This window comes from Rhinolophus sinicus, linkage group LG09 (genome assembly GCF_036562045.2).
Source record: "Rhinolophus sinicus isolate RSC01 linkage group LG09, ASM3656204v1, whole genome shotgun sequence".
In the NCBI taxonomy this organism is placed as follows: Eukaryota; Metazoa; Chordata; class Mammalia; order Chiroptera; family Rhinolophidae; genus Rhinolophus; species Rhinolophus sinicus.
In genome coordinates this window covers 31,774,540-31,791,680 of record NC_133758.1, presented here as the reverse complement: position 1 = coordinate 31,791,680, position 17,141 = coordinate 31,774,540, and the positions used below count along the sequence as shown (strand labels likewise).

The 17,141-nt window shown below is 34.5% G+C and overlaps 1 protein-coding gene across 7 annotated transcripts in view; it reads right to left on the bottom strand.

Moving 5' to 3' along the window:
• Positions 1–17,141, bottom strand: part of NOL4 (nucleolar protein 4) — a 308,057-nt gene that overhangs the window by 180,413 nt on the left and 110,503 nt on the right. For all 7 annotated transcript variants that reach the window (XM_074340178.1, XM_019740844.2, XM_019740845.2 and 4 more), the window contains one exon: positions 14,931–15,063. In XM_074340178.1, coding sequence (XP_074196279.1) covers positions 14,931–15,063 — 133 coding nt within the window. The remainder of the gene's footprint in view (positions 1–14,930; positions 15,064–17,141) is intronic.

Genomic DNA, 17,141 nt, shown 5'->3' with positions numbered 1-17,141 from the left:
ATTTTAATATTTCCTTTAATTTCTGGTAAAGAAAGAAGTCATTGGGGTCCAGATCAGGTGAGTAAGGAGGGTGTTCCAATACAGTTATTTGTCTACTGGCTGAAAACTCCCTCATAGACAGTGCCTTGTGAGCTGGTGCATTCTTGTGATGCAAGAGCCATGAATTATTGGCGAAAAGTTCAGGTAGTTTTTGCCTACCTTTTCTACACAGCCTTTTCAGCACTTCCAAATGGTAAATTTGGTTAACTGTTTGTCTAGTTGGCACAAATTCATAATGAAGAATCCCTCTGATATCAAAAAAGATTAGCAACATCGTTTTGACTCTTAATTTGGACTGACGGAACATTTTTATCATGGAGAACAGGCTGACTTCCATTGTACACTTTGATGCCTTGTTTCAGGGTCATGTTGGTACACCAATGTTTCATCACCAGTGATAACACAGCCCAAAATATCATCTTGCCTCTCCAAAAGGTCTTGGCAAACTTCAACTCTCCTTTACTTTTGTTCATCGGTGAGCTCCTTCGGGACCATTTTTGCACACACCTTTCTTATGCCAAGATTTTCAGGTAAGATTTTCCTGACTGTTTCTCTATTGATGTTTCCTTGGCCTGCTATGCTTCTCACAGTCAGCTGATGATTTTGATGCATAATTCAACGAATTTTTGCAATGTTTTCATCATCTGCTTGTTACTAGTTGCCCTGACCTCTCTTCATCGGTGACAAATTCTCTCCCCTCAGAAAAATGTTTAATCCATTAAACATTTGGCACTGCTGTGTTCTTCATGGCATTATCCCCATAAACTTAAACTAACATGTCCCTAATTTCACTTCCACTCTTGCCAAGTTTCACAAGAAATTTAATGTTTGTTTGTTGCTCTAATTCAAGCTCAGATATTCTTGCAATGGCACACAAAAACACGCAACAACAGGAATGAACACCACTCAGCAAGACACTACCACACATCGACACGAACACAGCTGTGAGACACTGATTATGAAACCTTACCAAGCTGTTTGTACAGTGCTGCCAATGTAAGCTCACAGTGGCAAGTTCATGAACTTAATCGTCAGATTTTGTATACTGGGGGTGCCAAGTATTAATTTTGATAAGGGAGAAAATATAAGAAGCTTCAGATACCAAAGGTATAATGGTACAATCTTATACCCATGATAGGTAAATGAGGGAGGTATTTTAGTAGGGGGCAGAGAGTCACATGCACATGGGATGCTTTCAGAAAACTACAATAAGGCTGGTTATTGGCAAAAGGTGCTTCTTGTCAGGTGAATTATAGAAAGATGCTCATTCCTCTGGGAGGAGGCAGGCTTGCACCAGCATTCTTGGCTTGGCTGAGCAGAACATGACCTAGAATCAGCCCTCACTCACCCCAAGGCCAGCAGCCTTTGTAGACTGCACAAACTTCATTATTTCATACACTTACACAGCAGCCAAAGGGGAGACATTTCTGGCATCCTCAAAACCCCTTACAATCAGCAGTAGCCTATTCTGCTTACTCAGAAGTTCATCCTGGATAGTGTAAAATATTATCTAGCAACATGTGGCAAAACATAATGAGTGCTGGCTAACTGGACTGAATGCAAGTCACCCCTTATGCTACATTCATATTTTTGCCCCTGCCTCCTAGATACAGTGATCTCTGAAAATAAATTAAGGGGCAGTAGCACTCCAAAAAACTGTAGATGTGATGTTTCCTCAAATTCAGACTGTTTTCTTTATTACAGATGTATTCATAATTGTTTTGGCTAACGGGAAAAGGAATTCCAGAACTAACACATTTCCCCTCCTCCTTTTCCCAACAAGATGACATCATATTTTTAATTTCATTTTTCACCTTTAAAGAGAATGAGGCTGGAGATGGATAGGAATGAGAGAATGATGAAAGTGACATATCTACTAAACTTTGCAAACTCGGACTTGTCAAAGTACTTACTGTAAATGTAGATGACTCTGGGACTACAGGGTGTATCTTAGTTCCTCAAATGTCACCTGTGCTCCACTACAGGAAGACAGAAAAGTCCCTTGAACAGTGTTTACTGAGCATCTCCTAAGCACTGAGTTCAAAGGTAGGCTCCTTAATTCTTTCACACAGATTTCGATTGCTATCTCCTTTTACATAAAAGAATGTAAAATGGCAAATCATATTGAAAAGCACAGTAACATTTACTATTTCCAGGGTTCTTAGACACAAATTTTATACAAAATGGTGGATAGCAACATTTATTATTTCTAACAAAATAGAAAGCATCTATTTTCAGCAACATGATGATAACATCAGTCCTCTGCCTATGTTTGATTTATATGCACATTGCAAAGTCCCTGAAAGTGAGTAGATGAAAGGTAAGCTGCAGAGCAGGGATGGCTGCGGGACAACAAATCTCCACCCTTCTGAAATTATCACCAGACCCCAAGGCAGGATGGACCATTGGTGATGTAGGAGCCTGCTTAAGACTAACTGGGACCCACAAAAACCAACATGGCGAGCATTTCACCTAGCAGTGACTCTAAGGTTCATTATATATTTATTATAATGCATCAGCATGCTAAAAGACATAGCCCCTGCTGCCATTGTCAGAAACAGAATGACCATAGAAGGACACAAAATGGCCGAAGAGGCCCTTCCGAGAAATTGCTGCCCTTTCCCAGAAAATCCTTGAATATCCCTCCTACAAATTTGGACGTACAGCCCCTAATTAAAGGGACATAATTAAAGGGACACTTACAATAAGCTTAAACCTCTTCAGGAATGCTCCTGCTCTGTCTATGAAGCAGCCTGCTTCTTCCTTCTCTGCTTGAATAAACAGATCCTTGCTTTACTTTTATTTTGGCTTGTGTTTGAATTATTCCCCATGTGCTGCCAAGAACCCACTGATTGAGGCGCCTTCTCTGGGCCTGGTGGGGAAGCGGGGAGGGGTTAAGGGGTGAGCATCACCTTGCCTCCTACAACAAACGTATATTCATAAGTCAATGTGAAAATGTGTAATACCAGGCAGTAAATTCTTGCTTTAGGATCAAAAGGAATTCACAGAGTCTAGTGAATTAAAAGCAAGACAGGCATTTTTTAAATGTTTGTTATCATACACACACACACACACACACACACACACGTATTTAAATAAAGTACCCAATGCTCACCAACCACTTAAAATATAAGTTTTTCTAAAAATTAATAGTCATTATATAGTATTTAAACAAAACTTGAGAGGAAAACAAAAACCTAAATAAATAAGTAAATAAAAAAACCCAAAACTGCCAAAACCCCTTAATTTTAAATGGAATTCAAGTCCACAGGATGAAAGATACATACAACAAAGAAAATGAAATTCAATTAAATTAATATAACATCATTAATTTTAAATATTTGTAGAAATGAAGGATGTTGGCAGAAATTTGATATCAGAAGACCTCTAGTGGTTATTAGAGTAATCGATGATTTTACTATTTTCTATTACTGCCTCTTTCTACGTAAAACAAATTGTTTAAGTGTTCCAGGATATTACCTTCCAAGACAACAGTGCAAGTAGTGACAAATATCTATTCATATCTTTAGAAAAACAAAATAATAAAACTAACTTTCAAAGTAGGGTGACCACAACTACCAAAAAATATATTCTATTATTTTCACAGTTAAAAATGCCTTTATAGATTTTTTAATTCAGACATTTAACTTTCCCATTTTAAAACAATTTCCACAAAAAGAGGATCCAATATACATTTGTGTGTTATAATATTTCTTCTCATCTCAGATAACTGAAATATTTTAGCATTTTCTTGAAGCCAAGATGTTTCAGTCTAAAATTAAATATGTGAGCAACATATACATGATTTTACTTGTAATGGAAACAATAAATACATGTTTTCTTTTTATATTAGAATGAAATTAATGTCAGCATTGGTCAGGTCACAGAAATTCACATTAGATGGATGTAAATTGGATTCTAATTGAAAGTGAAATATCTCAGGTGAAGTTCAATTCCTTCTTCTAAATTCAAGTCATTCTTATTAATAATGTCTTTTGCCCTTTATTAATAAAGACAATTGGAAAAATGCAAAAGATGTCTTCAAACAGCATCATTTTTCAAGTGACATTAGATGTTATAGATATAGAATTCCCACAAGACAATGACACACACCGCCAATGACATCACTTTAACAAACCAGTTCCCACAAGTAAGAATGCATTTTTTTGCTACATGTGATCAAATAACTCATTTGAAAAAGGTAAGTGTAAGACAAAATAAAACATTTAATCAGTCATGTTCAATACAACTATGTATATATAATAATAAGCCAATATGAAAAGCAGCAATTTAATAATTACTCATACAGGGTCAAAATATATAGCCTAGTTTTAAAACATTTGTCTTGATCTGGAGAAGCATTTCTAAAATGCCTAATGATTCCTTATAAAATAACATAGGTACAAAAATGAGCCTGCTTTCTAATTTCCTACAAAGTGTTTTAAAAAAAAAAATGTGGGAAACTGATCAGGATGAAAAATTTCAAATAGCTGTGAAGGTACCTTAAAAATGTTAACTTCTGTGCTCGGTCTCAAATTTAATGATGATTACTACTGACATTTGCATTCCATATAGGACATTAACTTGACACGGTCACCAGCTCAAGTGTACAAAAAAGAGGGTATTTCACTTTTTAATTGAATTCAGTTTATTTGCCCCACTTCTGGTCAGGGAGGTAAATTTTAGGCCAAATTAAAGGTAGTTCAGTCATTTTCAGTGAAAACTCTGTCTTTTGTGTATAGATACTCAGTCTCTCTGGTAAACTAGTCAGGATTCTAATCTTCACCAGCCATTCCCCTTCTCCCTGGGAGCCTCAGTGACATAATGTCTTATGAAGCTCCAGAAGAGTGGGCGAGAAGGAAAAGGAGGCCAGTTTATTTTGTCCTCAATGTCTTTTAAGGAAGAGTAGCTTTCTCATCAGATGTCTCTCCTTGTTGAATTTGCTGGTAATGATCATGACGCTACCAGGGCTCCCAAGTGATCGATTCAGGACTTTTTCATCTCGACCATGGAGATATTCCAGTTCCCCAGACCTCTTAGCTGCTTCTTCTTGCCATTCCATCCCATGCTGGTGGGTGTGTCTGTGAGACTTTCCTTTGTTCTATTACCTAAGTACCTTATGCTAAACTATTGCATTCTTCAGACACCAGGTTAGATACAAAGCGTCTCTCTAAGAGGTTTGCAGTCTTCCTGACTACACCTAGGTAATGAGACCTACACTCACTGGGTACTTTATCTTTCAAGCCTCTTCCCATTACCCTGCTGCCCTGGTCATGGCCAGTAGGCATTTCCCAAAGATTCTTGTATCTCATCTCTCTCAATTGCTCTTTCCCACACAGAGTTGGACTGTTAACTTCTTTTGGGAGGACAAAGTTCTTAAGTAATTATGCATTACTGTCCTTTCTATAATTTATTCATTCAGACCTCTAGGCTTTTGCTCCTATTTAGAGCCAATTTCTTAGAATTCTTTTTTGTGTTTGGATCTTGCCAGTAAAAGCCATGGTTTTAAAGATGTATCATCTATTCTATTAACTTTAAAATATCTACTTAAGCACTCAAACGCCAAGCAATTGATTCTTTATTCCTTCTGTACTATACTTAGCCTCAGGGCAAGTCATTTGGAAAGCCCTGAATTCTGCTTGAAAGGGGATGTGACAGCAGCAGTAAAAAGATTTGAAAAACCAAGCACACATAACATCAAAATATTGTTCCACATACCTTAACAGTTTACAAAGTACATGGTCCTGAAGTGCTCTCTGCTTCTTTTCACCTGTGAACTGTTCTTCTAGATGTAAGTCACCTCTTCTGAGAGGCATTTCCAGCTCCTCCATGGCTAGGTTAAATCAGTGCCCGGGCTATACTCTCTAATGCGGCTCCTTCCATTCATAGTGGTTGTCACCATTTGTTGTTATACATTTAGTCTTGTGTCCCCACCCTACTAGATTATGTATCAATGTTAATAAAGTAGACCCCTTGTATGTTTTGCACACTGCTAAATTCTCAGCACTTCATATAATTCTGGCAACAGTAGGTGGTCAATAAATATTTCTTGTAAATGACTGTATTATCTTATTGGTTCCTACCATAGACTCTGCAATATTAATAAGGCAAATATTACCCCTAATTGAAAATGGCGGACTCGTAGGCTAATGCATATGAAATGGCATGTATCAGGACATTTGGGTTATGTCACAGAACTGGTCAGAACTGGTTATGTCACAGAACTGATCTAAACTTCGGTCCTGTGAACCATGGTCTGCTGCTGTCCATTGTGCCACATCCTTCCCCACTGTCATTTTTAATAATAGTTTGGCATCTGCTTTATAAAGAATTCTTAGTAAGCACTTGCTTACCAAGTTAAAACATTTGTGGTAGCAAAAAAGCAGCATAGTTGAACAGAAAGAAAACAAAAGACAGAATCCAATTTTGAAATGAGAATAATATGTGACTCAAGAGACTACTCTGATAAACCATATGATACTTATTACTTTAACATTACCACAATGGGGTAAGAAACTGTTTTCAAAAGAAAATCAAAATAGCTAGTCTGTCTGGGAGTTATTTATAAAATTTTCACACACAGAATAACATTTGGTAGTCTGCTTTTTAAGAAAGTAGGAGTAGGCCCTTATCTATAGAAGCAATTGCAGGAGCTGGCCTATTTACAGTTTGCCCAACTGACAAGCCCTATAAAACATGTAAGGACATTCATAACCGTTAGACAAAAAACACCAGCTGGTAACTAGTTCTATTATTAATCTCTGAGTTCACCAAATATAGATTCTCAAATCCACCATATCTCACAAGCATTTAATCAACTTTATTGGTCTAGTTTTGTTCTTTTCACAAATGCAAGTAATTTCAACTTATAATATTAAGGGTTTCTTTTGACGTTTGATGTTTCCTTCAATTTTGAAAGTTTGCTCACATTTGGGTTGGGCTGAATATCCCATTATTATATAAATTTACTTAATCTGCATAAAATTTCCACGTTATGCACCCTTTAACATTATGCACCCTTTAACATTACTTTTAAAGATATTTTATTAGAGTAATATGACTATTATTATCATAGAAAGCATATTCTAAGACATGTGACTTGAATGATTGATATTTCAAAATAGCCTATTATCTGAATGCTTTATGTAGGAAAATAATACTCTTTATTTAAAAAAAATAGTATAACCTTTATTGTTATTTCACACAGCAAAGCTGAAATATTATTAAAAAAAAAAAACCTTACAAAATAAAAGAAATCATTATTGTCATAAGTGGATGGTCATGAATGAAAAATGGTCTTTTTTCCCTTTTGCCAAAGCTTGATCTTATTATTTAGAATAAAGCACAGTAACATAAAATGAGAAGATTGAAAATAATGAATGCAGTAGAGGAGGTCAATCACAATTTCCTATTGTCCTTTTCATACAAGGGAAGAATAAAGGAAATGAAAGAAATTGTCAAAAGTCAATTACATATTTAACAGATAAAAGGAAATATGAATTTTAAACAGGGCGATTATTGTCAAGAGATATTATTGAAATAAACAGAATTTAAATTTGCTACTCCTGTTTTAGAAAGCTAGACGAAACCAATAGATTTCAATGGCTAGAATAATTTCTTCATGGGAATACAAAGAGGATATGTACACGAAAATAGGAAAGTATGGGGAAATAGCTATGATTAGCTATTATACACAGATTAAAAAGCACAGGGAATACTGAAATATTAGCCAGAATAGTAAGTCTCTGTTCAGAAAATAAGAACATGCTGGATGGTTGAACATGCATGGCACAAAACAAGGTGTGTAAGCAAGCATAAGTTACAGAATATAATAAATTCTGCTTACAGAGGTGGACGTTTGGCAACTTAGAAACTCCTCTCTAAAGGCATACACTTCAGGTCCAGAATGTCTGTGTTTCAATCCTATTTCGAACACTTAATAGTTGGGTGATGACAGGCTATTTGTTTCATCTCAGTATCCTCATCTATACCATAAAAATAACAACAGTCCCCACCCCATAGGATTGTTATGAAAACCTAAAAAAAGTTCATTCTTGGGACAGTGCCTGGCATAAAGTAAGCAATCAAGATATTTTAGTTCTTGTCATCATCTAGCCTCACTTTCTGTTGGAAATATCTTAAAACAGTAATTTGATTTTAGGTGGTTGAATCTAGATAAGAACTTAAATGTTTTTCACCAATTCTAAAATAGAATTATGCACATGACATTTTAGATAAACTGCTGATGTTGTTGACAAGCATTAAGAAAGTAAGCATGTCCTTATTGAGACCAGTTTAGAACACTGGAATCAGTGTTTAGTGTACTAAACTTCCAAGTACCTGTAACGCTAATCTGATTTTTCTTCATTACTTTATCATAGATTTGAATAAAGACAGAGCTAATCAGTGATGAGTAGCATTTTGTATTCTATATGATGCTAGGATCTATTCTCCAAGATGTTGTTATGCCTTAGCAATAATTTTAGTGAAATAAATCCCCTTCCTGAAAGATGAGCTGATTAATGATATTTGACAACCAAAAACTCTCAAAATTTTGAAAACACATTTAAGGCTGCCAAAGCTTTAATGATGTTGCTATTGAAAGAAATCCTAAGGAACCCCCCAGTACCTAAGGACTTCAGGATATATTTTAGAAAAGCACTTGAAGGAAAATAATCATTGTTGAAAGCACTAAAACTCTCCACATAACCATGTATATATATGTGTGTGTGTATATATGTATGTAAACACTTATGTACACACAAACATTCAGGAAGGAATAAGGGATAAAGGTTCTTATAAACTATGTTCATAAAGAAGAGGAAGAAAAAGGAAGAGTTAATTTCACATTTTGGTGATACCCACAAGTCTTTGTGTTGGCTACACTTTCTTACCAAAGGCATGGAGGATGGGCAGCAGGAACAAAGCAGAGAATAACTGAATGATTCTTACAGTCAACACTGGAGGAAAAGTGGGAAGTCTGTTCTGTCAGTCATCACCCCAGTTTTCGAAGTATTTCTCTTATGTGCATCTTGGAAGTAAAATGGCTCTTTAAAGATAGGAAGGGCTGGCTGGGAGAAAAATGGGGCTGTCTCCATCATTTTTAAATCCCTTTCTCTAGTCTGAGAAAACACCTCAACTAGTTTATAGGTATAGAAAATGATGGAGTCCCATTTATTTTTTCAAAGGAAGGTGTTTTGTCAGGGCAAAGACAACATAAAATGTTGTAGATGGGAAAGAGAATATTAAAAGGGTGAACACTCCAGTGTTCTGGAGCTGGAAGGAATCTCAGCGGGTTAGCTAAGCTTCTCATTTACACATGCAGAAACAGTTTCCCAAAGATGTTAATAATTCTTATATGAGGTTGCAAAACTAGTCACTGGCAGAGCTGTGATACGAAACGAGGTCTCAAGATTTAAAGTGAAGTTTCTTCATGCTGCCTTCTTAATAAATTCACTTTAGCATCTCAAAGCTACTTTATTGTTCCATTGTTCCAGAGTGGATTTGGGAGGTAGACAAAGGAGACAGCATAGGCATCAGGAACCCAAAGTGAAAAGGACAGAATATTCATTCACGGGCCAGGAAATCAACTACCTATCTAAAGTTTGGCGAGAAAGATTGAATCCAGAGGGTGAGTGCACTTTCACTATAGAAGTAAGCAGATGGGGAAGAAATTTCAAAACACCGTTTTAATTCGAAAACTATATTCTACTATATGTCAAATACTGCTTGGCTCCAAAGGCAAGACTGCCTAAGATGTAGTGTTTCCTGTCCCCAAGCTGCTCCCAGTCAAGTGAAGAACTGAGACTGATAAGAAAACAATTAGACTCTCCATTTATGATGAATCTCATGAAATATCCTTTCAACTTCTTTCTTCAATACCCTCCCGCATTCTTTTATCAATCTTCTATCTAATTTTGATCTCTGTAAACCTGGTAAACAAAGATTGTTATGGTCAATTCAGCCCATTTTGTGGCTGCTTTATCTCTCTGTACACCTCTCATGCAACATCAGCTTCAAAGCCCTATTCAACACTGATTTTTTTTTGCCTAAGGGCTAAAGCTGTTTTTGTTTTTTGTTTTTTTTGTTTTTAAAGTAATAGCTAGCTGACCCACACTAGCAAAAAGGAAGTTGTAAAGAAAAACAGCATGGTGTTTGACTTTACAGGAGAGTTTACAAAGGCTAGCCAGGGGAGAGTAAAAACAAATTTAAACATCAGAAAAAAAGGCAGCTGCTCAAGATTTTCAAATTGGGAAAATTCAAGGGGTTCTGATTCTATAGTACAGCTGGATACATGAATTTGGAGGTTCAAAATTGATTTGAATAAATGCTCAAAAGACATACTTTCTAACATCTCTCCAGTGTCATATGGATTCTTGACCTGATGTATGCATTATCAGACAGACAAAATTCAATATTCAAGGCCTAAAGGGTCAAGTGTATCTGCTACTTTGTTCTATCAGAATTTTGGTATCTCCTGGAGGTGCTGAAACATTGAACATTGGATCCATGTGATCATTCATGGACCAGTGAATGTCATGAAGACGATGACAAATCACAGAGCCATATCTCAAATCAAAGAACTTGCCCAGAAGTAAAATTCCAAATTAATTTGACATCCTTCATTGATCAGATTAGACTCTCCAAGGCAAGCCTGGAACCTAGACAATTTCCCCTAATTTTTCCAGAGGCCCAGGACCTAGCTAAGACTGGACTGATCTCGGGGGTATACAACTTCAGACTGAAATCAATAAGCTACATTTCTAAACAAGCACTCACTTACACGGAAAACTACTTATGTAATATAAGTATCAAAAAGCAGAATTTCAACTTAAGAGAAAAGTAAACTTTCAAATATTATGACACTAAATGCAAGAAAAAATAATATTCGCTACAAAACTATTTTAAATAAATGCATAACTTAAGCATCCTTTTTCATTCTTATGATTTATATATAAGCTAAATTGCTATTTCTTCTTCTGCTTTTGGAAATAGAGAATTACTGCTTCAAAATACTTTCAAATGATTAAATGTACACACAAGCATACATAATATTACAAAATAATCTAGCAATCAAAATTTCCTCTAATTCATAGTAACATTCCTTCTAATTATTTTATCTAAATTACTTATAAAGATGCTTTATATTTCTACAAATTATGATACAATTATTTATAGAGCAACTTCCATGAAGAGAAAGTTTTCTAAAAGCATCAGCGTAACTACTTCAACCCAGAAAATTATTAATTCAATAAATTTGTCCTGTAAATTATTTCTTAATCTGGCATGAGAACAACTTGAATTAAGAAAAAGCAGCAGCACTGTATCATTTTCAGGTATTTTAAATCCAGAAGTGCATGCAACTTAAAAATTGAGAACAATAATACTGTCAAGAACAGATTAAATTTTGGAAGTCAAATACTTTATTAGATTTATGTAAAAAAAACATTACTTTAATCAATTTTGCTTTGTGTAAAATTTTCTAAGCAATTAGAATCCATTAAAAACACACACACAAAGATTCAGAACAAAGGAAATGTCTTAGATAAGACAACATAACCTCAGTAGGGAATTTGGTGGTCAGCCTAAAAAACGCTTTTCTAATTAAAACTCACCATCATAAAAAATTAACCACTAAACTTAATTTCCTATTAAATATACTGTGTTACATCATTTTTATTAAAAACATGTTTTATTAGATTTTTCAACTAAATTAAATGGTGAATAGTAGTTGCTTTTATTACTGGCTTATATGTTTTAATAATTACTTCAAACTATCCTATTCAGTTAAATTAGATGTACTTTTAGTGACAAACATATTTTTACTAAAATTGTATTCAGCTATACACAGAACAGTCAAAGAGTATTATGTGTGTTTGTGTGTGTGTGTCTTTAAATTAAATCCAATGTGTGCAATATTCAGATAGGTTAAGCCTGCAAACAGACTGTAAAATTTATTAGACTAGTAGAAGGGTGTTTTCAAAAGTATTAAAAGAACTGCAGTACACGACAATGTTACAACTAAGAAAACTGTGTTAACTGAAACCCATATAAACTTGCATATCAATCCTCACTCAGGTAATGCAGAAGGTAACACTGACCAAAAACAGCATCTGAGCATGAACTGCATCTACATGACTCAATGTCCTTTAGACAGCTGTCCTCTTGACACTCTAAGACTGCCAGGTAGAAATGTGAGGAATGTTTTCAAAAGTGTGGTCTGGCTCATTGGCTCCATGCTTTTCCCTTCCTGTTGTCTTAGCTATCTCATCTGAGGTGCATCTCCTTAATCTGCATTTTTTAAATTTTTAAGTTCCCCAGATAGGAGTCTATGCGGCTAACTCAGCTTGTAATGTAAATTAGGACAGAATAAAAAGTGAAACTCCCGCTGCCACATCTCTTTCACCATTTACTTACCTCACACCTAAATTGCTGTATTTTAAATTTACTCCCTTCTATGTTTCCCCTCAAAACAGCACTGTGGTCATTTTACAAGTTTACAAGTCCACATACACATGATGTATATATGTGTGCATTGTTCTGAAACAGAAATACATCCCAACTTCAAAAACATGCTGCTTTCATGTTCTTCATGTTCTATTTTAAGTTATTTTAGAGCTTGGACTATTAAGTTGAACCAACATGGCAATTTCATATAGCACAACCTAATATGGCACGTCCGTGGCTATAGACTCACTGTGTGATTCATTCTAGGAGTCAATAGGTATTCGTTGAATGAATAATGAAATATTGGGTCTCTCTTCACTTATCCTTGCCTAAGTATACTCAAGGCTCCAAGTAATATACTTTTTAGAACTATTTCTCTAAATGAAACATATGCCTCCATATTGGCGGCCCAGTTGCTAAACATGGTTCCTATTTTGGGTGAATGCTGTATCATATAAGTCTTAGTAGGAGGCAAAGATCTCCACTACAGAAGCCAAAAGTGACTCAAAGGATCTTGGAAAAATATTTAACAGAGACATTATTTTTTTCAGCGCATTTCTCAATAACACTTCTTTGGAAACCAGTACACTATGGATTTTACTATGGAAAAAGCGTTTTAGACTGATATGTTCTTATATAAAATATCTATGATTCCTGAAAGCAAGAATCTAACTCTAGATTCTAGAGGGGAATAATTGTTGCAGTCATTTGTTATACAGTCTAACTAGGCTTTGAAGGACTAAGTGGACATCAGTGGGATTCATTTTTTTTTTTCCCTAAGGAGAATCAAAACAAGATGTTTTTCTAAGTTTTAGTAATTGTCTTCTGACCTTTTGTTCCTGACCACAACATTCTTAAAGGAAAATTATAATTTTACTCAAAGTTAAGCAATTTAAATCATTAGAATGCAGAATACTTACCTATTATTTAATTAACATATTTATAACATATAAATTATTACTCAATTTTCATTAACCTGATATTTATGGTAAAAATTTACCTGTTCTTAGCAGTTAAGCAAAACCTAAATTTCTTTAAAGTTTATTACAACTAAGCATGATTTTATAAGATAGATCTATCTATATATCTATCCACCCCCACACACTGTAGTTTAATATAACGTATTCAGGTTAGCCATTAAATTCCAATTCATTTTTTTCCTGTTTATGAAAAATGGCCTCACCAATTGAGGCATATCAAAACATTTCTAGGATACAAATATTATGCAGAAATGGGAGAAATTTTCAAATTCTGGCAAATGTGCTATGCATTTCTAAATGCTAATAGAATTATCAAATACATCTTTGAATGAAAAGTTGCTTGGATATATTTTTTTAAGTACATCATGGGTAGAAGTTGATGAACTCTTTTAAGAGAATTTTTAACTCACAAGTCCTTCTCCCTCTTTTCTTGTTACTAGACATTACCACACCTCGTTGCCTGGCACACAGGATGGACACTGTTTGTTAAGGTTTAAATGTATAAACAAACCATTATTTGATACATTAATGAAGTACCAAATACTGCAACTATATTTAAAATTTTCTACTTTACTTTACTCTACTGAGTCACAGTTTTTAATAACAAGTGTCATAGAAAGCAAGGAAAAATTTTATTTCCCTATCTACAGATGTATGCACAAAACTATAGTCATAAAAAGTTTATGTAAACTTATTACAGGAATAATAAACTAATGCTGAATAAAATAGGCCAATTTCCTTCTATTTATAACTCTTCATTTTCATCCACAATTATCCAAGCAAGAAACATTTACTTGCATGCATAATTTTATACTTAAAAAGAAAAAAATCTACAAAGGAAGTTTTTAAAGATCGCTGAAAATATTAGACCCAAAGTGTTTCAACTACCAAGTCTACTTTCTCTACATATCCAGTTTTCTTCCTATCAAGAACAATCGGATAATTCAGGAATCTTCAATGGACTCAGGAAAACAGAGATCATGATCTTTCTCTGCCTTACAGTTGGTAAAACTGCATTTTTTGTATCAATTGTTTTTAGTAATAACTTTGTCTTTTAGAAAAATGTCCAAATTACTTTTGGTCATATTTAAACTCTTAATTCAATCAGTAGAATGGTTGTCCAAGACACTGAAGCTAGAAAACATTACCACAGGAACACAAACTACACTGATACAACACATTTGAAGTTCAGGGAGCAAAACATGGGCCAGTTTGGAGTTTTACAACTGACATCTGTTTATAAATCAGCCTATCACCCTAGTTTTGAACAAAGTACTTGAATCCAAAAATATCGAAGTGGATAATGTAAGTGTGTAATGTAACTTGAGTACACAGGAAAAGTCCCCATAGAAACAAATAAAGAGTTGACACAGGAGTAAGAGGTGGTAGTTTTAATACATTATGACTCCATTTTTTGGTACCGTTTTGTTTTGTGTATTTGTTTGCTCAGTTTGAATGGCTTACCATCTTGCTGGCCATGAAGAGCCTGGGGACTCTGCATTCTTTCCTCAAGGTTGGAGCTAAGATCAGAGTTCACAGCTGACATCCGTGTGGAATCGCTCATATCAAATTCATCACTTTCTATTGAACTTTCATCCTGAAAATGATTTTAAAATATGAACAAGAGTCATAAAATATGACACCTTCAAATAGTAACCATTTTATCACTAGGATCAATTAAAGTTTAACCTGTATGTAAGCTTTTACAGAACTCAGTAAGATGTTACACATTATTAGATACTTGAAATAACAAATAATGGAATAATTTCTCCCTTTAAGGAATATCATGACTTGTGAAGATTCAAACAATGTATCTATATACAGCAGATTTAAAAGGTAAAATAACGTGTTTAGGAATGATATAGTTGGAGAATTATTCTGAATAATGAAAGGATGAATATTTTTATTAATTAGTAAAACTTCCTAAAAAAGTCAATCACAAAACATGGCATAAAGAGAAATACATGTTTTGATTTTTAAAATATATGACCTGATAAAATATTACAAGCAAAAATCTTAGAATGCAATAAAAAACCTTAACCAAAAAACATTCATTGGCAAACAAGATGGACTCTGATAATAGACACACTGACATGGATGGAATCAAAGTCCACATTGTTGGAGAGCAAGATACCTTAGCACAGCCTTTCTTTTTGCCCAAGTAAATATAAATTGTATCGCAACCATAAAAAGGAGTACTAGGTAAAATGTGAAAGATGTATTTACCAAAAGCCAGTTCACCAAATAGCTAAATTAGCCAAAGGCCAGTTTGCCAAATGTCCAATTCATCAAAACTGTCAAATATTACCATAAACCAAATCTAAAATATTTTGCTGTAGTCATTTCACTGAAGCAAACTCCTTTTGGAGAACTGACTTTTGGACAAATGGTGTGCTTATGTAGGCAGGAAGGCCTGAGAAACCTGTGTAAAATATTATAAATATTTCATTGAAATCACTAGGTCTGACTTTAATTTGTACATGTGTGATCTGAAAGTTTCACATTAGCAGTAGCAGTAGTAGCAGTGCTATTTATGTTCCAGACACTGTCATACATATATATGTATATATTTATATATGTATGTATATATGTGTATATATGTATATATATATATGTATGTATATTTCATATTTGTTCACTCACTTTATCATCATCACAACCTATGAGTTAGATACCAGGATTCATCCAATTTTATAGATTAAAAAACTGAGGCACAGAGCAATTAAATGATTTATCCCACTATTATATACCAGAACTGGAATATGAAGTCACTCAGGCTTGAGCAAGTAGCTTCTCTGAATAGTAAGAGTTACCTTGGCTTCATAAATGACATCTTGGTATCAGTAAAGAAGTTGCTATGGTTAGCGGACAGGAATATTCTAGTAGACTAACAAACGGCATTCTGACTCATAGATCAGGTCAAGGTGATTTTCGTGCCCTTCCTTTACCAAAGGACTGATCATGCCTGGGTATACTAGTTCTTCATTAATTCAGCAAGGAAATGCCACCCTGTGTGGCCTCTGGGCGATCAGCCAAATAGACTCCCCATGGCATGCCCTCTCTCTTGTTGCATTATGTTTTCTCCAATTCTAAATTCTAAGAAAATCCAAAGCATCTGAAGCATAGATGTTACAAGGAGAAAAAGTAACAGAATTCACTGTGCACACCAATGTTATCAATGTGTACCATCTACATCCATGCACATGCACACATAACTAGATAATATAGTTATCCACTATATACATATATAAAGTGTCTGTGATGTCATGATATTTTAGAGCACATTCTCTAGAGCTAGGTTGCCTGGTACAGATCCAAGCTCTGCCATTTATTAGATGTGTGACCTTAAGCAAGTTACCTACACATTTTGTGCCTCGATTTCCTCATCTATAAAATGGAAATAATAATAGTTTCAATCTCATAGGGCTACGTAAGGATTGCAGGGATGTAATATATTCAAAGTAGTTAGAATGATGTCAGATACATAATAAGCACAAAACTGATATTGTTACACAGAATAATATAACATTCTACATTATATAATAAGGTTAATATTTACTATGTTATATGAACACATAAAAAATAAATTTAAATATAATGGTAAAGATGATCAACATGTGTCTATAAAGTAGCTTTGTATTCTATGTAAACATAGTCTTTATAATAAGCATTTAT